The following is a 24249-nucleotide window of genomic DNA, read 5'->3' on the forward strand; positions in this document are numbered from 1 at the left end:
CTGGTGCTTCTATTGTGTGCCTAATCATTTACTCCCTGGCATTAAAAGAATGACAGTAAACACCTCAGAGTTAATTAAAAGCTGCAGAGATAAGGCTACCGCTGCTTAGTCAGGGTACAAATAGGCCGGGACTTCCTGCTGGGGGAGAGGAAGTGAGTCTTGGGAGAGGTAGAGGGAGGGGTGAGAGATTATCTCTCCCCATTAGCAGGCTTCACTGAACCAACAGAGAAGTGTATGGCCCGAGGATATCTGACATTACACTTTCAGATACAGTCCGCGCCTTCGCACGCACTTCAAAGCACTTTGTGTTTATACATCAATAATAAAGAATCAGATTCCAAGTTTAATACACACACAACTTTTGAACAGTTCAAAGCCTGTTTTCACGCCAACAAGAGTGCCATGTGCATAGTCAGACTCGACCTTATATGGGTGAGCACCTGGTTCAGGTACGGTGAGGCTGCCACCTGATCAAATAAGCAAAACAATGCACTATGATAAACATACAGATGGGAACATATTCACAGTGTTCACCTGGCAAAATGTACTATAAAGAAAACCTAATACACTGCACAGTATGTCATGAATTGTATGACATCTGAAGTCACAACTTGAAGTTCAAATTTTGTAATCTCGCACCTTTAAAGCATATCGCCTTATCTTAAAATAGCTAATTGGGCTTTTCTGGTCTTCATAGGCCCTATTAATGATTGTATAATTACCTCCATATAAAATATATAAAATGATTGTGACAGATATCTCGCTATCGTGAGAAAGTAAATGTATGGCTTTACCAACGTCCAACTGGATGTAGATAAAGATTCTACCCCGGTCGGTTTACTTTTACAGTAAGTCAATAATTGATTAAAATCCGTCCTCCTGTTTATGGCTACTTCCTCACTGACACACTCTGTCAAAATGAATTGTGCAACCGGGCTGGATCTCGGCTCAACCACGAGTCTATCATCTCAAGATTACCTGATAATAAAGTCATCACCAGACATTGATGTTTGATATCTCAAGACAGTCGTATAATTGAAACGTCATCTCAGAATAAAGGGATGAAACAAAATGGCTAAATATGCAAACATTTTAATTTGTCATCAGTAATTAAATAATAAAGTTGTGATAACAATTAGGCAATGACAGCTGGTTCCAGTTTTGTCTTTTGGTTTTAAAAAATGTGGACGGCTGCATTGTTCATTTTAAATGCTACTTTTTCTGCTATGGAGCCGAAAAAGAAAGAACATATCGCTGAAGATACTCAAGTGATCAAACTTTCACTGTTGGTACTATGGCTGAAACCATTAGTTGAGCGATTCGTGAAATGACTGAAAATGTATGAATTTTGTTTATCAATTAATCATTTAAGTCATTTTTCAAGCTAAAGTGCCAACCGTGTGATTTCTCTAAAATATGGAGATTTGCAGATTTTTTCATATGACACTAAACTGTCAAAATAGGCAATTAGAATAAGCAAACTCCTGCTCTGTTTCTGATATATTATAGACTTCACAATTGGTCTATTAGTCAAGAAAATAAGATATATCAATAATGAAAGTAATTGCATTTCCAACTCTGGTATGAGAAGACGAGAATCTCACTTGACTCTCTTGTTGCTGCTCCCTGAATGACAGCAGCATAATCTCAGACATCAACATGGATTTTTAATAATAAAAGACATAAATCAATCATGTAAATCCTAAAAAAAACAGTAACATCGTGGATTGAGGTGAAGCACTCGTGTTTTTACTCTTCCTGTGTTTTCGTACCGTGACCACAGCAAAGCAACTGAATGCAAACACAAAAGGCATTATAAAAAAAAAAGAAGTGTGAGTGGGTGAGGTACCTGCCAAGGACAGTTTAACCAACATGTGCATGTTCAAGCAAGGGGATTAGGAGAAAGACAGAGAATGGGAGGAGGAGGGAGAGGGATGGGGAGACAAAAACGGGAGGGAGTGCTCAGATAGTGCTGTGGTGCCGGGATAGGTCCCGAAGCACAAACTGTGGCTGTAGCATTTTTGGAAGGACTCCAGGGCTTGTAGTGCAGGTCTCCTTTGATAAAGGGCCACAGTATGTGTAAGAGTGTTGGGCTGCAGCCAAGGTACACAGCCTTTTGGTAATAGTTAACAGAGTGGGCAAACAGTGGAAGTCAGCGGCATGGAGGTAGGTCAGAGAACTGCAGTAGACGCACTGCTGCCCCCCTCCAGCCCAACACTCCCTCCCTCCCTGCCTCCCTCCCTCCCTCTCAGATAGATCTGGCACAGCACTGGGACACTTGGCTCAGCTCATGGCTCTTATGTTTGAACTGGAGCTTCATCAACATGCTGTTGACTCATGTAGGACAAAGTGCTGTAATGAGCACTCAACAGGATTTTCTTCATAAACTGCTAGCCCGGTCTCACCGAATGGCTTATGAATGACAGGACAATTTGTGAGTCATGTAGCGTGCGCAACAACAATACTGTTCTTGCGTGTCATTTTAGGCTATTTAGTCTGTACTGTCTGCAATGTAAACATATATGCAGTATAAAAAAAAGCGAGTTATGGTGGGTCGATGGGTCAAACAAACAGGACGTTCAACAAGGAGGCCTGTGATCGGGACCGGTGATCGTTTCCCAAAGTGCTGTTGCGTTATTTTGAAGTCGCGTTAGTGATGTTTGTGATGTGTTTTCCATACTTACGTTACGTTGTTTGTGTTTTACGCCGTTTGTGTTTTACGCTGTTTGTGTTTTACATTGTTTACGGTTGACATTGTTTAAGTTTTACATAGTTTACGTTTTGCGTTGTTTACGTTTTACATGTTACATTGTTTACGGTTTACATTTTACATTGTTTACGTCATTTACATGTTACATTGTACGTTGGTTTTTTTAAGATTCCGTGAATACACAGATAATACGAAACCACTTTATCCTTGCTAGGGAACATTCCAAGCATGTACAAACACACGCATATGTTTGAAATGGGCAGAATGCCCAAACACCAATGTTAATGGAGTGTAAGAGAGTGAAGATCAAAGCCATGGACGCCACTTCAAACACATTTGTTTCCCCATCATCATTCAACTCTTAGCGCTGTCACCATGACGTTATTAATGATAACATGCACACTTCCTCTCATGTTCTACCGCTTCTTTTTCATATTTATTATCACTGTATACAGCCATGAAGACTTAATGCTCTGGAAAAGATTTAGACTCACTGGCATGAGTGGAACATTATGTGTCATCTGTGTCCACGACTATTAGTGGCTGACCATGTCACATCTCATTTGGCAGAGATTACAAATGTTGTGTTGTTTCTGTGACCACAATGTTAGCGTGTCTTGGTGATTCTTCATGGTCACATTTACCCTGCCAGAGGTAGAAGTGCTACACTCGTGTGTGTGTGTGTGTAGATACGCGTGTGTGTGCGTTTGTGTGCGTACGTGTGTGCGCGCACTTCTTGCTTTCAAGTATTCCCCGCAGTCCCAGACTGTCCAAGGACTCGAGAGCGGCAGACATGTCATTACCCAATCCTCTGCCAACCTGCTGCTCTAATCTCAGAACGAGCAGACCAAACACCAAACCACACACAGCTCTGCTTTAGTCTTTAGAGCTGGCTTTCGGGGGTGCTGTGGTGTAATGCTGTGCTAACCCAAACCTAGGGCCCAGAACAAAGAGCAACACCATGCTCCACTCCACTCCCGCACAGCAATCTGGGGGTTTAAATAGCAGCCTGTGAGGGACTGGGGCTTGGCAGCTCTGGTCACCAGCAGACCGCTACAAAGTTTAAAAAAAAAGGAGCCCACATGACTGCATGCAGCTCTGCGAACATGCCTTGTTAGCAGTGGAGTACTACTTTCCTGCTGCCTCGGAGCAGCTCCCACAGAGGAGGTTATCAGGTGAACGGCCCTGATGAGACATCGTGATCCCTGTTCTCTCAAATACAGACTGCCTTTTGATCCGCCCACCCGATCCCCGTGAACCGCTGCACACCAGGGGCGGTGAAACAGACAGTGAAACAGAGAGGATCTGGTTATTTTTTTTGAAGGCTGTAGGAAGCCTTATGTTGGAACAAATGTAAATACACAGGTTATGTAACCCAGATGTAGATGACACCCCCCCACTCTCCTCCCCCAACTCTATCACTTCCCTCCAAAGTCCCAGTCTGTGGTCAAGGCCATTTGAAGAGAGAGTGATCTGAACTTATTCCAAGTGGAAAACCAACACAGCGTGCTGGCATGGTAAAGCCAAGATAGTGAGGCATATTTCGAGCGAGTCCAACAGTGAAGTCATTCGTGTTTCCGACGCCGACTGCTGTTAGCCGCTAGCTCCGAGGGTTAAACACGAGGGGAGTCGGCCACTCTCAGAGCACCCTAAACAGCAGCCTGTCAGCATTCCTGCTGGGTGCCAAGGTATTTACTTTGGACAAGAGAGGCAGGCACAGAGAGGGACTGCTTCTAATTAGGATCAGCCAGTTGGGAGGTCACAGCCAATCGGAACAGGTCTCCTAGATACGCACTCCTCTTCCGAGAGCCGTTGGACGGCAGTCAAGTTTGGGTTTGGTTGTTTTGGAGCTCGTGTAACAAGGTCGCTGTGTGTCTGGCAGCATTGTTATCTTCAAGGGAGTATACAGCTATGGAATAGCCTCACGGTGGCTGCAGGGCCTTTAAAAACATTGTTAAGGAGAGCATGCAGTGCCCCAGTCATCAACAATCTTATATGGGGAGGAATATTTGCACGCTACACTGTCAAATAACCAGTCTGCATGTAATCAATTTGGTAGGGATTCAGTTATTCTATCTTGTTTATGGACACTTCAGCAGGGTGAATGTGTGCTGACATTGGGATTCGAACCCAGGTATTTCAAGGCATGGCGTGGAATGAGTGCCAAACAAAAGTGCCTACTGCCGGCCACCGATCTGGCCTCTAATAGGTTAGCGGAGATGAATGAGAGTTTGGCAGAGAAGACTAACTTAAGCCCTATTCGCACATGACTAGTACTACCTGGGGACCTCTTGTAATTTGTTATAATGGCGGAGGTCATCTGAGATCTTAATCCCGTCAGTCTCGCAAATCACCCACCGTATTTTACCAAACACAGAGGTCATGGTCAAGGATATTATTGGTCCCGAGTGATTTTGGGTCGATTTACTTTTTTTTTTTTCACTGTTTTTTGTTTTCTCAGCCCATATTTTATGCCTCTTTCCTAATAGACAATTAGAGGCTGCATTTCTAGTTATAATTGAAAGTTTTGACAACATTTTGGTGCAAATTCAGGAGGCTTCTATATATATATATATTTTATATATAAAAAAACCTGCACAAGTAGGCAATTAAGAGTGACCAATTCAATATCTGAGAATAAAATTTGCAATAAATAATCGGCATTAGCAAAATTCTGACCACAGGCCTGAGATTAGTGGCAGTAGAATGAGACCGCACTGAGTCAGATCTCAGTTCCTCAGAGACAAATGGACAAATGTGAGTGTGTGTGTTCATATAGCGCCCAAGGCCACGTGACAGCAGTCACACCAGTGTGCGTTTTTTAACAAAAACTCCATGGAGGGGAAAGAGGGGAAACTCTCTCTGCAGGTGAACAGAGACGAAACACATCAGTTAAACACACTTAGTCTGGTAGACATACTAACCCTTTGTCTGATTCAGAAGCATGCACTTTTCATTTAGTCCAGCTGAGAGAACAGCCATCTATCATGCTGGCAGGCATGTGACTGGAAGTATGATGATCACAGAGAACAATCATTCACCTTCCGCTCGCACAGCAGTCGTTAGGAGCAGGGGGGCAACTGCCAAAGGGTAAAAAACGCAGCTCTGTTTCAAGTCAAAAGACAAAATGATGAAGTATATTTCTGGTTAGCTAGCTATAATCAAGATATGGTTCATTACTCGCATTAATTACAGGCCATCTGAAATCAGGAAGACAAGAAAAGGTGATAGTGAGGACTGACACGTTAACACCGTGACTGTAACTGAATTCCGAGGATAGAAAATGCGTTATCTGGTTTACTGTTTTTTTTTACAAGTCTATGCGAGCTGAACAATTGAGCAAGGGACACAGACACAGTCATGCATCCGCATTTCTAGATTAAGTACTTTCAATTGATTAATCCTTAAACTTTCATAAGATCAAACCTCTTTCTCCTATTGTCAGTTCAATGGTGGAGTCCGCCATTCCTGTGCAAATTACAACCATAGGCACAAGGGACTCACAGGAAATGATGCAAGAATGTAATCCAGGGTTACCGTTTGTAATTTTATATCTCGTGTTTACTGTCCACTCTCCGGAACAGAACTGTGTTGAGTTACTGCCGATTCAAACCTGACGGCTAATTTACATTAAACACATATTGAACTGGCGAAACTCAGGGAGGCTTTCATTGTGATGCCGTCAAAGGAAGCGCAACATATTTGTCAGCAACTTTGGACACTGCCGGCTCTTCGTGTCGAGTTTGTTTGGCCGCACCGTAAACTCTTCTTTTGTATTTCTAATTGAAGGGGCGGTTGTCTTCTGCCACAAAAATTCTGGGATATGTAGTGTCAAACTGCACTTTAACCACAGGCGTTGACGGATCAACTGAAATCTCATAACTTTATTTGCTTTCATTTCATAAATTGGCCAGCATTGGGCAGGTTGTTATTGTTTAATTGGTTAGCTACAGTGTATCCCGTGTAGAAGAGACCAAGCACAGCTACCTGGCTACACTGCTGCAGTGTGTATTACAGTACCGCAAGGCAGATACTTCAACATGTCTCAAGCCACTTCAGTGGCATTTCACATTTACACATCTGTTTTTCGGCTTTTCTAATTCAATAAATCAAACTCTGCATGCAGCACGGACGTATGAGGACCAATATTGAACCGAACACTGAAGCCTTTCTGAGTAGAAGGCCAAAAGAAAAAAAAAAAAAGCTCATAAACGGGACATGGCGTTTGTTGTTTGTAAGTGACCATGTGACTTCTGCGGACATAAAGCTTTTTTTGTCAGCAGCGCTATCTCTCTGGATCTGGGGTTACAATATGGCTTTTGTAGTCATGCAGCAGTGAAAGATCTAAGTCACTTTGATCCTGCTTAATAGAGTTTGGTAAATTATCTCAATATGGGAGCTCCGCCTCCTGTGCACATGCACGCACACACTGTGGTCTCACACACACTCCCAAAGGCTCACTCATGCTTGTACACACACACAAACATAAAGAATCAGACCGTCACACAGGTGAAAGCTTCTCTCCTCGCGGATCGTTGGGCCGAGCGTTCAAGCGGAAAAGGAGAAAATGTGCTTCCACTCAGAAGACTTGCTGCAGGTTCTACTTTCGAAACAATACGTGACGCCCACGTTTCTGTCGTGAGCATAGATCAAACAGTTTTCCGCTTCTCATACAGGAACCAAACAACTGTGTACGAAATTGCGTTGCTGGGGAGGTGTTAATGAAGCGGCAAACACACAGCCATACAAAACAAAAACACAAAAAAAAAGAGAAATGCCTGAGAGAGTGACTGGAGGAACCACGGGGAGCCGGAGGGGGGGGGTCAAAGAGCATTTATCTGTAGTATGGTGAAGACTCTTTTCCTCCAAGCTCTCAGCGAACTGAGCGCTTCCTGCCTTTTTTTTTGCCCTTGAAACTAAAGCACATGCAATGAATTACAACCGTTTTAAAGAGCTGTCAAGAAACAAGAGAGGACTGGTTGGAGGAGAGGAGGCGGCAGGAGGAGGAATTTCAAAGCTGCGAGCCGTGGGAGCACGAGGATCGAGACGGACGGAGAGAAACGAGAAGCTGCAGATCCTTTTGATGTCGTGGGGGGGCCGGGGGGCCGCTTTCAGTTCAGATAAACCAGTGAGGGACCTCAGGATATAATCAATATCTGAAGTCATGAATGAACATGACATCACTTGTCTGATGATGAAATTAGGTCCCGAATGAGCACTAACAGTTATGGATTCATCAACACAACATTTAGCAATTTACACACGCGAACGCAACACAGACAACCGCGATAAATGCTAACGGCGGGCACGCTAACAACGGCGACGCCAGCAAGTGGGATGTACGCTTAGCACGTTAGCGTGCTAACAAATGTGTGGCATTTCACTCACACACCACAAACGCCAATGCTCATGGCGGCGCACGTCAGGGAAATTTCACGGCAATCTATACAATAGTTATTGTACTGACGATATAAACATCCCCAGAGATGTCCCATTAGCATGAATAACTAGAATTATGGCCTCCGCCAACCGGTCAAGTTGCAGTTTACATCCATGTCTCTCCAAAAATGTTCCAACGTCATCATTTTATCTCATTTGTGTGAATTGTCATAATTAGCATATAAATTCACGTACGGACGGTGAAACCGAAAACATAACGTCTCCGCCACAGCTGTGGAGGCATAAAAAACTGGAAAGGTTGTTGAAATATAATGCGTTTATTTTGCTTACTTTGCGTTGAGCATATTCCTTATATGAGTAGCAAAGCCATGTTGAGTGGCCTGTGCAGTGATGTCACGTGGGAGGATGTATGCCTGTGTGCACTGGGGTGCTGTTGTGCGCATGCGCAGAATAAACGGTCAGCGAGTTCCCAGAGACGATGATAGTCTGCCCTTTTTCTCCCGTGAATGCCAGCTACTAGGAGCTACTAGCTAACCACTTTGGTGACTGTAATAACGAAGATAGCTGCAGGAATGTCTATCGCTACAGGTTATGTGCCCAGTCAATCAGGCCAAAGGTGGTTCAGACTTTTATTCGACGGTGATGAGAAAAATTACGAGCTCTGGGAAACAAGGTTCCTCGCGCACATGGAGTGACAAGGCCGTGACCATGTGAAGAAAGCTGATGGAGAGACAGAGGCAGAGCATACATCTTTCTGTTTCAGGATGAGTGACTGTCCTGCACAAAGAGGAAACAAGAAGGGTCTCATGGTCGACTGTGGCGCCACAACACACATGATCAACGACGCCACAAAGTTCAAAACAGTTGACAAGAGCTTCAGACCCAAGGACCACATGATCGAGCTCGCTGACGGATCCAAGGTGAGAAGATGAAGGGAGATGCCGAAGTCTACTTGCTGGACAGCGAGGGACGACAGGTGAAAACGAGGCTCAAGCAAGCACTCTACATCCCATCGTTTCCACAAAACATCTTTTCAGTCAAAGCAGCGACAGCCAACGGAGCTGAGGTCCGCTTCAAGGACGGTAATGACTGGCTGGTCCACAAGGATGGTACCATGTTCAAAATGGACGTGTATGGTAGGCTGTATTACCTTAGCACTGTAGAGGATGAAAAGGTTGATGAAGTGTATGGTTGTCGTGACATTCAAACGTGGCATAGGATACTTGGTCATTGTAATTTTGATGATGTTGCAAAATTAGAAAAGGTGGTTGAAGGGATGTCTATAAAAGGGAAACATGACAAGTCCAACCAAAACTGTGAAATATGCACACAGGGCAAGTTTACACAAAGCAGAAACAGACAGGCAGACGCTAAAGCTACAACCATATTAGAGCTAGTACACACAGACCTATGCGGTCCGATAGAACCAGCAGATAAAGATGGATACAGATATGCAATAGCATTTACTGATGATTACAGTGGGATGATTTTTCCGTACTTTATTAAAGCAAAGAGTGACATGACAAAAGCTACAGAAAAATTCATAGCAGATGTAGCTCTATATGGAAAGATAAAGTGCATAAGGTCTGATAACGGCACAGAGTTTACCGGGCAGGAGTTCCAGTCTTTACTTAGGAGTAACTTGATAAGGCATGAGAAGAGTGCACCCTACTCACCTCATCAGAATGGAACTGCCGAAAGAGGTTGGAGAACCTTATTCGAGATGTCTCGATGCATGCTATTGGAGAGTAACCTCCCAAAGCAATTATGGACATATGCTGTACAGACAGCAGCTCAAATCCGCAACAGGTGCTACAGTAAGCGGCTAGAGCAGACACCTTACCGTGTTTTCACAGGAAAAACACCTAACCTATCTAACATGAAGATATTTGGCTCTGAATGCTACGTATATCAGCAGGATAAGAAAAAGCTGGATTCTAGATGCAAAAAGGGGATCCTTGTAGGCTATGACAAATATAGTCCAGCATATAACGTGTATTATCCCGAGACAGGAAAAGTCCTCAAACATAGGCTGGTGAAATTCCTCACCAAAGGTAGCGCAGATAGCCAGACTCAGACAGATTGTGACATGGGGGAAGATATTGAGAAAAGAGATACACCACCAAAGATAGTCAACCAGGGTCAGGGACAGCCTAAGGAGGGTAAAGAGTCAAATGTTGAGGAGACTGCTGAGGCAGGTCCGACCCAGACAGATAGTACTCAGAGAGAAGAGGGGGAAAAGAGATACCCTATGAGACAGAGAAAGGCTCCAGAATACTTAAAGGAGTACCAGTGTAAAGCTGAGTGTAATAATGACGAAAGTGAAAATGTAGATTATTTCTACAGAGTGGCTTATGATGTACCTAAAACACTTAAAGAGGCAATGGACTCTAAGAAGTCAAAAATGTGGGCTGACGCGATGAAAGAGGAGATGAACTCTTTGACAGAGAATAATACTTTCACTCTGGCCCCACTGCCAAGAGGCAAACAAGTAGTGGGAGGTCGCTGGGTATATGCAGTGAAAGAGAGCCCAGATGGATCTGAGACTTGTAAAGCCAGATATGTCGCAAAGGGGTATAGTCAAGTGGAAGGGATTGATTATAAAGAGACTTTTTCACCGACAGCCAACATGACCTCTGTACGAGCATTAATGCAGGTGGCTGTACAGGAGGATCTTACCCTACACCAAATGGATGTGAAGACTGCTTACCTCCATGCTCTAATAGACTGTGAGGTATATATGGAGCAACCGGAAGGTTTTTTGAGATCAAGTCAAAAACAGGGGAACACTTGGTGTGTAAACTCAACAAGTCATTGTATGGTTTAAAACAGTCCGGGCGGAACTGGAACATGTTACTGTATGATCACCTTACAGAGAATGGTTTTGTGCAAAATGATGCTGATCATTGTGTCTACAGCAGAAAATCTGAGAACGAGAAAGTGATTCTGTTAGTGTGGGTAGATGACTTAATCATAGCAGCGAGTAACAACGCCTTACGCAGTGATGTAAAAGAAATGTTGAAGAGAAGGTTTAAGATGAAAGATATGGGTCCACTTAAACACTTCCTAGGTATCGATTTCAGACAGAGTGAGGGAGAGATCAAAATGACTCAAAAGAGACACATAGAGAAAATATTAGCGAAATTTGGAATGTCCGAATGCAAACCGAGATCCACCCCATGTGAGCAAAAGTTAAATTTTGACAGTGAGGGTGAAGTTATCGATTCGACAGGATATAGAGAGATAGTAGGTAGCTTGATATACATTATGACATGTACCAGACCTGACCTGAGCTGGGTTGTGAGTAAACTATCTCAGTACCTAGCAGAACCAAAGCAACAGCATTGGGCTACAGCAAAACACATACTGAGGTACTTAAAGGGTACTATAGATCAAGAACTACACTACCAGAAATGTGAGGAAAGCCTACTACAGCTGGAGGGATATAGTGATGCTGATTGGGCAGCCGATAAGGATGATAGGAGGAGCACAAGTGGATACTGTTTCAGCTTAACTGAGAATGGTCCAGTTATATCGTGGAAGAGTAGGAAACAGCCAACGGTGGCATTATCCACCTGCGAAGCAGAGTATATGGCACTTGCAGCCACTACTCAAGAGAGTATGTACCTTGTACAACTACTTAGAGGAATAGATAGTAGTAACCAGCATGTACCAGTCAAGATATATGAGGACAACCAGGGGACGATAGCTTTATCTAAGAACCCAGTATGCAGACAGAGAAGCAAACACATAGATATAAAGTATCACTTTATACGGTCTGCACACGCAGAAGGGAAAATATCTATAGAATACTGTCCTACTGCAAACATGGTAGCTGATGTTCTTACCAAGCCAGTGACAAAGAATAAGTTTGAGAGTTTCAAGGGGTATTTGTTTGGTGAGTAATGTGAACTGACAGATGTAAATGTTTTTGAAGTTTTTAGAACACTGCCAGTATGCAAAATGTTTTATTTTGGAGTTATGTATTTTTGGTTTTTATTTACCACCATGTCTTTGAGTGGGAGTGTTGAGCATATTCCTTATATGAGTAGCAAAGCCATGTTGAGTGGCCTGTGCAGTGATGTCACGTGGGAGGTTGTATGCCTGTGTGCACTGGGGTGCTGTTGTGCGCATGCGCAGAATAAACGGTCAGTGAGTTCCCAGACCAAAGAGACGATGGTAGTCTGCCCTTTTTGTCCCGTGAATGCCAGCTACTAGGAGCTACTAGCTAACCACTTTGGTGACTGTAATAACGAAGATAGCTGCAGGAATGTCTATCGCTACACTTTGTCTCAAAAGCCTGGAAGAGAAGGCAAAGATGGACTATCTTATCTGGTCTGAGTTCTCCAGTGTTTCACAGTACACGTTTTTGCCAGTGACTAACGAATTTTGTTCGGAATTCGGAAAATCTGCTGAATTGTTCCGTCTTTATTTTCAGGACTGTTTTTTGTGGATTGTCTGTATGACAATACGTACACAGAATTCCTCCTTCACCTGGGGGAGAATACAAAACAGACACAGTCAGCTTTCCCCGCATATGAATCCTACTGCCATATGGTACAACATGGTTCTCTGCAGAATCTCTACAAATGTGGCCTTGATCCCTGGAGAGGGGATGGCTTGCTTGCCCCCCCCGAGGATCGGTTTCAACCGGAGGGTTGGAGGACAGGTGCTACACTTGACCTGCACCGACAGGACAAGTTCAGAAAGGGTCGCACCAGATACCGATCTCAGTCGAAATGCCGAAACACCGAGGTATTCTCAACTGTTTAACCCGACATAAGTGAATTACGCTGACCCTGAACACACCCTGGCCCCGCCTGGCCCCATGTCAGGTACGGCGCCATCAAAGGAAAACCAACGCCTGTGTCTGTGTGTGTGTGTGTGTGCGCTCTTTTATAAGTCTGTGGTGACTCACTGCCCTAGATTGTAATGGATGCGTGGCTATACACGATGGCATAACTTAAAAGAGCCGCGCGTTCATTTGCTGCTCCTCCACTGGTGGTTTCTCAGAGGGACACACAATAAAAGTGCTCCAAAAGAAGAGCGAGACAAAGCTTGTATCATTATCATTTCGGTTAAGTGTGTGTTTATGCGTGTGTGTGCGCACCATTTCAAGTTTTTCCACCGCTTTTGTCTGAGATCAATGAACTGTATGAAAGCACGCACACACACACACACACACACACACACACACACACACAGGGGTGGAGGAGGACAGGTCTTCACTTTAGTGTGAGGTTTTTTTTTTAATGCTGTTTGTTCCCCTTTTTCTCTCCAACTCGGCCCTGTCTGTGGCTCCAGTAGTAATCCCTTTACCATACTGCATTGAGTGTGTACTTAGCATGTGTGTGTGTGTGTGTGTGTGTTTGCATGCTCTACATAGATGTGCTACCAAAACAAAACAAAACAAAAACTTGCAATTAAGCATGGGACTGTTTTGCACCCGAGTAGAACGGTGACAGTGTGCTCGCTATTTGCATGAGGAGAGAGACGAAAAGCAGAAAAGAATGTGTTGTATGACGTCCATAAATTCCAGACCCGGTCTAATGACTTAAAAAGAAGGGGGCCGGCGGGATTAAGAAATTTGTTTCCTCTACCTGCCTCTCCTCTTTTTTTATTCCCAGTGCCCTGAGAAACATCTCGGCGGCCATCTCCTGTGGAAGAGGGTCCGACAGGACGGCACTAGCCGCTGCTTCCTGTTCAGTCAGACCCCCCCCCCCACTCAGGAGGAGAAACCATTAGTCCAGAGCTTTGTCTGAGAGGTCGGACATGCGTGGGGGGGGGGCCAGAGGCAACATGGAACCGTGGTCTCAGATCACTGGAGGAAGGAGACGATAGGAAAAGCACCAGCTGAACTGATGACCATGTGGAGACAAAAAAAAAAAAGAGGAGCACGTCTCGACGGCAGATATGAGGGAATGTGAATAATCTCCGTGTTTCTTATGCGATACGCTGGCTTTAACGTTCGTCTCCGAGTAGCCTTCCTTTTTTTATTTTTATCTTTTAAAATCACAGAAAAGACAGCGTTCCTTTCAAAAGGCAAAGCTGGGGGGAAATTGTGAGCTTATGGCGATTTCATTCGTACCTTTATAGGACTGCCAGTGTCGCCGAGGGGCAGATAAGACTGATAGGGACGTGGTCCTCCTGCTGCTCACGTCGGGGTCTCATATGGGGGATGTGAACTGGGGCTTGCAGCAAATTCATGCCTTTTCTACTGCTACTGTTAATGTATTAACCTGGAGGTTGTTCTAGATTCATTAGCAAGCAAACAATCGGAGGATCCCATGCAAGAACATATAAGAGTGAGGGCAAAGCACTAAGTTTATTGTGAAAATGTAGCACTCATCATTCACACTGGTCATATATTCAGCCATTTTACTGTCAGGGTATTACTTTCCACCGTTTAATTCATATCCATCCCTGTTGCTACGTATACACAGTCTTCAAACACTTTATGGATTTGGAGTCAAACCCATTTTCTGATCCCATCCTGATGATTTTCAGATTTCTCACAGTTCTCACACGACAAGGAGTTGAGAGGGCTGATATGAAACCAAAAACAAAAGTCCAGGGACCCGGACCCACTGCAGGAAAAATGTATAAATATATATTTTCAGATGCATCTATGTTATGCCACGTGTACAAAAGCAAAGCTATGCGCCACAGCACCTCCACATGAAGTGGCGAGGAGCCCCGAGGAGCCCTGGACAGGCTGTTATCTCATCCAGGGAGATAGGAAGTATGGACAGGAAATCTAGAGGGAGGGGGGAAATGCGAGGGCCCATATGGGAAGTGCAGTGTAAACAGCCTCCGTTTTTAATCATCCCGGCTCACGTTCGGAACTGGACGCGCTTTGATGTTCTCCCTCAGCGCCGCCTCCGCCCTCCCGTCCCTCGTTACCCAAACGGGCCATGTCCCGAAACACGCAGATACCAGCCTGGGACGGTGGAGCCGGGGAGGCACTCAGTATACCTTGTGGGACACTGAGCTGGGAGACGGAGGAATGTGAAGTGCTGCAGAGTTAACATGGTGTTCAGTCAATTGCTTGCCCTGCTTCAATTATAGCTGATGTATTTAAGGGAGCTCTCAAAGGTCAATTCAACGTTTTCAAAAGTACAAAGACCCAAAAATACAGCGCGAGGATGAAAAGAACGCTTCAAGCTAAGAAAAAGAAAGAAAGAAAGGTGGAGCCCTTATGATGTCCTTTATGGCTCAGTGCCCATTGGAAGATAAACTCCGACTCCTTCTCACAACAGAGGACAGTTGACAGTCAAGTTCAAAGTTATCCCAGAAGCCTTTGCACTTCTCCTCTGGTCATAATGCAAGCTTCGTTTTGGGAAAGGGGGGGGGGGGGGGGGGGTGGTGGTATGGTGGGGGGGAGTCAAAATTCCTCAGCACTTGTATTTGTCCAAATAGCGCTGGCCGGACCCCAGCCAGTGTTCCAATGAACTTGTTCATTCACAGGACAGGGCACACGTCCAGGGAGATCACAGTTTAATAGATCAGAGGGAGATGTGTACCAAAGCAAGGTCTCATGACTCTGAGGGGGAAACTAGGGATTCTTTCTGTCCCAGGCAAGAGCTTGGTCCTTACATGTGTTAGCAAACACGATCAACACAGGATCTGATGATTTACGAGAGAACCGACTTAAAAAACGGAATTTCTGTTTGACTTCGAATGCCAGGCGCCGCTTTTACTAGAAATCCCCTTCCAAAAGGTTACAATTCTAATACCACTGCAAAGCGACCGATAAATATCAGCATGGGGCCAAAATGACAAGTAATAACTGTGGCTTATGAAAAGCGTATGCAATGCTTCAGCGTGGTCCAGAGTGACATCTGGGGTAGCTTCTGACAGTCCTAAAGTGCAGGAAATGACGCTTACTAGAGGACAACTTTGCTTTGTGGTCATGATAATACATGAACAATGTTTAAAGGGACAGTTCACCCCAAAATCTAAAAGTACATATTTTTTTCGTCTTACATGTATCGCTGTTAATCAGTCCAGATTGTTCTGGTGTAACCTGCCTAGATTCGGAGATATGGGCCGCAGGTAAGAGGAAATATATGTCTTTTGGATTTTGGGGTGAACAATCCGTTTAACACAGAGGATCAGTTAAAAGAAAGATAAAAGGACAGAGACAGTGTGTGAGGCAGATAATCTATCTATGGGACTGAACCTCCTTTCCAGCCTTCATCCCCCCCCCCCCACCACACACACACCCATCCACTGGAAGACGAGAACATAAAGCGGGACCGTAAAGCAGCCTGCAGAGGCAATGGGGACCTGTTGGAACAGGCCTAAGCTGCAACAAAGAGCATCCTGCAGCATAACACCACCTCTGTGCAGTGTGGGAACAGCCTGGAAAGAGAGCCTATAACTTCATAGCCTCAAATAGAACCACAAGAAGTTGTCCGAGTAGGGGAAACAATAAAACTTCACACTTTAAAAGGAAATCCAGGCAGATAGCCCTTCTACAGTCTTGACCACGCTCCGTCACCCATGTGCTGCTTTACAGTGCGTTGGTGAAGCTCTCTGCTGAGACCTACAGGGGGTTAATATCGTGTATTTCCTCTACCTAAACATTTTGTGTTTGGAACGCTACTAAATACTGCGCAAGGTTTTATGGGGGAAGAAAAAATAAATAAAGGAAGCTGGAAATCCCAGAGAGCTGGAAGTGTCTTTGATCTCACCTGTGCTGTGATAAGCATCCATAACATGTTGTCAACATCCTACACAGACAAATCGGCTTTAACACGGAGCGGGGGGGAAAAAGCAGCGGCGGCTGTTCGCAAGTGTTTGAAACTGGGGCTTTCTCTGCGGAGGAGCCATGTAAATCCTCATCAATTATGGCTAACTGCATGCATCTGGCTCGCCATTCACAAAACCTCCCACGCCCAGTGAGTGAGAAGAGACAAGATCCTGCAGTACCTCAGATCTGTCGTCCCGTTTCTCCGGAGACGGTAAATAAATGGACACAGCCGAGGCTTAAAGTGCTCCGGGAGGCTTAATCCACTCCTGAATCGCAAACATGCACACTGAATAGAGTGCATACTTTACGTTTGCTTTGCATTTTCTAAATGGTAAAAAAAGAAGCAACAACAAAAAAAACTTCAACTTTTGCTTCAATTATAGGTTTTGCATGAGTCTGAACATGATTTTCCGAGTTGGATAACAGTCTTTGACCACACCTTGATATTAAAAATGTTGGAAGAGCATTAGATGCCAGGAATAGTTAGTGCAAAACAAAGCTGTCATCTTTGAAATGGCACATGCATAAAAAAAAAAAGGTTGGCAACCTCAACCGAACCCAGGGTTGAGTCAAAAAATAGACTGAACAACAAGCTGACCTCAACAACACCTGCAGGTCATCAGTGTTGTTCAAACGCACTGCAACTGATGGTCACTACAGTCATTTTGATTGGCGTATGGCAACAAGTTCAGGTGGTTAACATCATTTGGTTGATCAGCACAGTGGATTCTGGGTAATCTGCTTTCTTAGGTCAGAGAAGCAGGTGGGGCCAACAGTCACTCCACAGAGGGATTGATTCACTTAAACACAGGGCAGTGTTCTCGTTTTTAAAAAATATATATCGTAACTTTTTTCTAATATATGGACGATGAATGTTGAATTATTACTCTCCTGTTGGCACCATTTAACTTTATCAAAAACAATGTCCATACATATTCAAGTTCAGTAGTCTCTAAATGTACAGATGCAAGAGCAGTACAATCTACTATAAACAAAGTGTCAATGGGAGAGTCCATTGGGACAAAATGTAACCAGAACAACAGACCAATGTAGTATATCATTGCCCAAAGGATGCCATGTGACAAGGCTGTCCGTCAAGTCCGCATATTCCCACTCATCCACATTGCTTAAGTGTCTGTGAGCAAGGCATTGCATTCCTGACAGCTTTGAGGGCGCTGTACACTCGCAGGAGAGCCGGTAGAAACTGTGACACAGCTGCGCCACTACGACAACAGGTGCCCACCCGCACCCGCTGCGACCCGGTCCAGTGAGCCTCTCTTTATCAGCAAGCTATATGTTTTGGAGGTGAATGAGTGCGAGCCCTTGTGTAGATGCTCTAGAGACGCCTTACCTGCATTAGTTTCCCCTCCGCGTAGCCGGCACTTCCTCCTACGAACAACCCCTCCAGAGTGATGGTTTTCCCCGTCAGCTCGTGGTTCAGCAGTGACACCTTGATGACCGCTCGGAGGACCGGCCGCTCGGACTCCAGGCCCGGCTGGCCCAGCACTACCTGCAGGGCCGCCATGAGCAGCCACGGCCAGAGCCCGGACAGGCGCCGCTGCGGGACGGTCATGGCCTCGGCTGTAGCGGCGGTGCCCGGCCGCACATGGTGGACTTCAAAGCAGGCGAGCACCGCGGAGAGACAGGCGGAGAGAATATTTAATATATGTATGTATATAGTACACGTCCCGCTTCTTCTTCCTGCCTCGACGACAAAACGCTAAACGGATACAATCCAAACTTTTAAAGCCGGAGGACTGCCATCATACAGGCGCGTGAACGTCCCAAAACTTCCATTCAGCACCGGGAGTTAATATTCAAGCTCTGCCCGTTGTAGGAAAAAGCCTATCCCTCCGGTGAGTGCCCACATGGAACAAAGCGCGTTGTTACAGGGAAGAAGGAAAAAACCCTTTCAGAGATGCAATAAGCTCGAATGAACTTTTATCCAGTGTCAGTAATGTGGGTGGTGAAGAGACTGCACGCTCAGAAGGCACCGCGGAGACACGCCGTGTTGTGCGGGGGCTTGAAGTGTGCGTTGACTTCCAGCAGCCGGGTCTTCACGAGACGACACAGCAAACGTCCTCATTTGTAGCGTGTTTCTCGGTCTGGACGAGCTACTGTATCCTCTTCTCTCTCTCTCTCTCTCCCAGAAGAAGGGCAGGTCTTTCTTCATCCGTATCCAAACTGATATTAATATGACAGTGTGTACGCCGTTCACTGGACCTTACAAATCGCACTTTTTCACCACCAAACACGGGTTGACACAAAAAAAAACCCACAGCGTCAGAAGACCGCACATCCCCGTGGACCGCTACGTTTTCTGGATAATTCCACACACAAAATAAAGGCAAAGGGCGACAACTTGAACTTCAAAGGCTGGGTTACAGGTTGCCGCCGGAAAGTTAGAAGGCATGTTGACAGACAGCAGTGCCAAAAAGTTGGGTAATATATATATATATATATATTTTACAACCAAATAGTTGTTAAATGCAGCCGCTCTATCTAATTATTAACCAGAGCAAATGGACCGTTGCCTTACTTCACTTAAAACTTGGTAATTCTACTGAGTCTGAGAACCAAAGCGACTTCTCTAACAGACCTATCTACTTATTTTCTACAGTCGGTCTTCATTTAAACCAGCTCGCTGTGGGAAAAACACACACTCATACACACACTCACACAGGCATTCCCCTGAGTTCAGTGCCTCCGCTGCACTGTAAGAAATTAGATACGATCCTCCTGAGAACACCCGAAGGGAAAATGATTTGTTTATCAAAACCCATCAACGATTACAGCGTAGAAACACTGCAAAAAGTACGACATCAAAGTGGTCCAAACTCCTTGTGAGCTCCATATGAAATTGATAAGGCGGAGAGACACCGTGTACAGTTATAACACCGTCCGAAAAGTCTACCTCCCGGACTGTCTCTCGCTCCCCTGGGATCTCATTGACACTCTCTCTACCTGCTCACTGTCCTGCTGCCTTCCCGTGCTGTCAGAAAGTGGGATTTTATTGAAACGATGCACGTGTACGGCCAGATGTGTTTGGGGGAAGGCTGCATTTTTGTCACATGGGTTCTTTAAAACGAAATGGGAGACCGTGTAAACAAATTTTGTTACCGGTACACTAGTTAAATTACAGCAAAGTGACGACAGGTATTACTCCTATTTTTACGCAATGTGATGTCAATTTGTAATCTTTAATAAACAGCTTTCAAATACCAGAGTTGTCACGTGATTACTTTTGAAGCCAAAACACTTGCATGTTACAGAATTAATAAAATAGTTAAAGTAATAACTAAAGGGGAGTTTCCGAGCAGCACCTGAAGGCCACATTGCAGACTGAGGGCGGAGCACAGTCGTAGCGCTGATTAAACACGAGGAAGTGGCTCCCTCTAGTGTTCACAGTGCACAGAACCAGCAGACCCCAGCACACAAGTGTCAACAAGAAATAATGAAATACAAGTACACAACACACCATCCGGCTGAATTATCGGAAACACGTGTCTCTTTAATTATTAGACTTTTACACACTTGCCTTTAAAAACATGTCAAGTTACACATTTTAAAAACACAACCTTTGAAGTGATGCAGCGAAAAAAATAAAAAGGTTGGGAAATGCAACCATCACAAAGCAAACAAGCACAAGTAGATATAACAAGTATATTTTAAAGCAATTCATTCAATATTTTCTCCCCCATTTACATCAGTTTGTTACAACTTGCTTTGACAAATGCTACCGATTATGCTATTAAAAGCAGACAGGAAGTCAAACATCCGTACACTAAAATAAGGAGATGCTGAGTTAGCCCTACTGCAGCAAATCTGTATAAATTATACTTTAAATAATTCTTTAAAAGCATCTCATTTTAGATGCTACTCTATTAAAATCTGTCAAAATTTGCTTTACAATATATTTTTAAAATTGTACCGTGGTACAAGTAATTCTAAACAAACAATATAAATAGGACTCTGAGTGTTACTTAAATTATTTTCATTTTCCAAAGTCACTTCCAATAAAGAAAGAAATGTACAACATAGAACTAATTTTACAATTCTTTAAAAAAAAAAGATTTAAATTTGAACACATCCACAAACTTTTGTACAATAAAGAATCATTAAAAATGGAGAATAAAGTCTGGTAATAGTGAGCATTTAGGATCACATCCTGCAGTGAACCAAGACTCCCTGTCGCCAATCAAATCAACAAGTTGACATCAAAACGAGAAACAAAACCAACTGTCACTAAACTTGCATTCAAATTTGGAATGCCTTTCCTTCCACTAGTTTCATTCTGACCGCGCTCCCTAAATGTTCAATAATATCTTAGGTGCTCTTCTTGTGCTTGTGCTGCTGGTGTCCGAGTGTCCTCAGCCTCGACATCTATATTCTCAGTGTCCTTTGCATCATCATTGGTAACCTTACCCGAGCACAGAGGAAACATTAGCAAATAATGATTAGGTATTCTGCAAGGTTGTTACACATTCTCTAGTAAATATAAATACCCTATCAAATGTAAAAAAAATACATTACATTGACTATGGCATCTTCGGGCATTTGCTCAGGTGGTGAAATCACGGATCCCTCCTGCTGTTTGAATGCGAGTAGATCAGCCCTGCCTCTCACAGACACCACAATGGGTCCAGAGGACAAATGTTTGGCCTTCCTGGCGCTGACAGGGTTGTTGGTTTTAATGGAGAACGGCAGTGACACAGGGCCCGTCTTCACCGGGGCCACAACTCTAACCAGGCTGCTATTGGCCGGAGTTTGCATCACCTCATCTGCAATCTGGAAAATTGTGTCCAAGTTAATGTCACATTTTTTCACCTGCTGGTGTTCCTTGTTCTTTGAGTCCTGGTTGCGGTCCACGTGACACAACACATTCACAGGACAGCTTGCCTAAAACAGTGACATAAAAAGAAATGCTCTAGACACGATACGTGTTCACCAAACTCCATCCTCCTCGACCAATTACAGCTCTGGTGTGAGTAATTGATTACATGACAGGGCGAATACGGTCAAATTCACCTACCTGGTAATGACTGTGGGTCGGATAGGACCCTTTCTGAAGCCCACCACCTGCCATCTGTGATGCCACAAGGTTCGGATGGTAGCACTGGCAAACTTCAAGAAGAAAAACAAAGATATTATTTGAGATTATAAAATGCAGGATTCAGGTTTGGTGTTGAAACCTACATTTTTGCATTCCTAATTAAAAATCACATTTATTCAACACACAAATTAGTATATTTTAGTATATTACAAGTATATTGTAGCTGAAAAAGAAAATCTACTCGTAAAGTGATGTAAATAGTGTGGTTTATAACTGTTCCACCCAAACTCCTAACAGGTTAACTCATGTCATGCTCACATGGCATATAGTAGCCAGGCTGATTTCCGTGGTTTGAGCGGGGCAATAAACTCTGCTGAATGAGCATAGCGTTTGAGCTGGAGGCCTCTCCGGCGTAGTGCTGGCTCAAAGTCACGGGTATCCCTTTGTCTGTAGCGAAGACAGTAGGCGAAAGAGCTGCACCGCGGCCCCACGGCAGGAACGGCGGTGGGACTGGGGTTCCATTGTGAGCCGTCACAGCCGGAGCTTTGTTTGGACGGTAAGGATGAGCCCACTTCGGATGAGGGGTGCTCGGCAGTGAATGATTGCCTGCAGCAACAGGAAGAAGCAAAGCATGACAACAACCTGTTAGACGGCCACACAGTGAAACGTAAAAAGCACTGGATTGTGGAGTGAAAATGGCAATTTAGATGTTCGTATCATAGTTATTCATAGTGATTTTCAATGTTGGGGTTTATGGACCCTTTCCAATTAGATTTTTGCAGCAGTGTTCACTGTAACACTACAAGGAAACGTGTGTGACCATTACATTGTGTTTTCACTATCTAAAGCTACTTCCCCACTGACAGTCATGCGGTGACACTTGCCTATTTGACCATCTTTATCTCCGCTACCACAGCCCCCACTGTATCGGTGGTATCGGCTCGGGGTCCGAGGATTCACCTCCAGACCAGCTTCTAGCTTGGCCTTGTTGACGACGGTCAGTCTCCTCAGACTCGCCACAAGTTCGGGGTGGTCCCGCTTGAAGTTCGGGTGGTAGTAATAGCGATACTGCACGTCGTCGTATGTACCGGACGTCTTGAAACCGTACAGATTGAGATTACGGACAAAGCTCGAGAAGTTGGCTGTTTTGAAGGTGTCGGCGTTGTCCGAGGCGCTGCTGCTGTTTCTAGGAGATAGGACGTGTTGCTCGACGAGGCTCTGATTAATGACGACTACCAGTCCATCTTTGTCCCACCAGATGGCTTTATTTACCGGGTTGTTCACCAGACGCCATAGCTTGGCAGGGAAGTTGTTAGAATTGATGCTCTCGGTGAGGCAATCTTCCCCCACATCCATGCTTGTGCCTGTAGAATTGGATAAAAAGTTAGTGAAGCCTCGTCTGAATAACAGGCCAAGCGTCATCAGTTTACGTTAAATAGGTTGAGGTCAATCTTAGAAAGCTAAATTGCTTCATAACAATATAATTAACTGGTAACGTTAGTAAGTCGGACACTTTTCGTTAATGTTAACGATACATATGTCCCAGGTACGACCAGTTAAGCTAACGTTACACGTTATGAAGTTAATTAACTTTAGTTGATTGGACTTTCCTAACATTCATGTTTAAAACTCCCCATACTGACACACATTAACTACTTAATTTAAAATAACTTGACTTCTAACGTCATTAATAATGTCAACTTTAAAAATAATACATAAAACGCTATACACAAGACCTGAAAATGCTAACTTAGTGTTAACGTTACTGGTAAGCTAAGTTAGCATTAGCTAACGTTAGCTCCCCAACTAACGGCAACTACTCTGTATTTTAAATGATCTTTTGCGCAGTCAGCTTTTGAGTAAAGTCGCATAGAATTATGTCGACATAGCGTTGTATTTTTGGGGGGTCATAACACACCAAGAAAAAAACTCCATGAGAGGTGAGCTGTGACTTTACCTGGGTCTGCAAACATGTCTCACTCCGGATCTCACAAACGTTGAAAGTTCCCGAACCGTTGAAGCTGTTGGAGTTGTAACGTTCTTCGGTAATAAAGCGCTCGAGAGGACAGTTTATGACATCGTCTGACGCAGGTTTGTGTGTTCATTAGAACACGTCTTTTTTGGGGGGAGGGGATCAAGTCCACTGCTACCATTTAAAAATACTCCGAGATAAGTTCAAGTCCTGCATTCAGAATATTACTTAGGTGTACAGAAGTATTAGCAGCATAATACGTATCAAAAGTAAACGCGACCCTTTTGCAGACTTTTCCCTTCTGCTGTTTATTATATATTTTACATTAAATCATTGGCCTATACTAATGACAGAATATG

At 44.2% G+C, this 24249-nt stretch overlaps 2 protein-coding genes across 3 annotated transcripts in view; both read right to left on the reverse strand.

Moving 5' to 3' along the window:
• rnf43 (ring finger protein 43) overlaps window positions 1–19851 on the reverse strand; it is an 82558-nt gene extending 62707 nt beyond the window's left edge. For both annotated transcript variants that reach the window (XR_004213081.1, XM_031856901.1), the window contains exon 1: window positions 18217–19851. Coding sequence is in view for 1 of the 2 variants with exons in the window: in XM_031856901.1 (XP_031712761.1) it covers window positions 18217–18438 (222 nt within the window). In the remaining variant the exon portion in view is untranslated. The remainder of the gene's footprint in view (window positions 1–18216) is intronic.
• A 1269-nt stretch (window positions 19852–21120) lies between these two features.
• hsf5 (heat shock transcription factor family member 5) lies at window positions 21121–23274 on the reverse strand. The gene is made up of 5 exons (XM_031856918.1): window positions 22797–23274; window positions 22237–22524; window positions 21898–21989; window positions 21399–21764; window positions 21121–21285 (listed from the first exon to the last, which is right to left on the reverse strand). The coding sequence occupies exons 1-5, from the start codon at window positions 23272–23274 to the stop codon at window positions 21181–21183; spliced, it is 1329 nt and encodes a 442-aa protein (XP_031712778.1). The 3' UTR covers window positions 21121–21180.
• Between the last annotated feature and the right edge of the window lie 975 nt (window positions 23275–24249).

This window comes from Anarrhichthys ocellatus, unplaced genomic scaffold, assembly GCF_004355925.1.
Source record: "Anarrhichthys ocellatus isolate YVR2014 unplaced genomic scaffold, GSC_Weel_1.0 scaffold18, whole genome shotgun sequence".
Lineage (NCBI taxonomy): Eukaryota > Metazoa > Chordata > Actinopteri > Perciformes > Anarhichadidae > Anarrhichthys > Anarrhichthys ocellatus.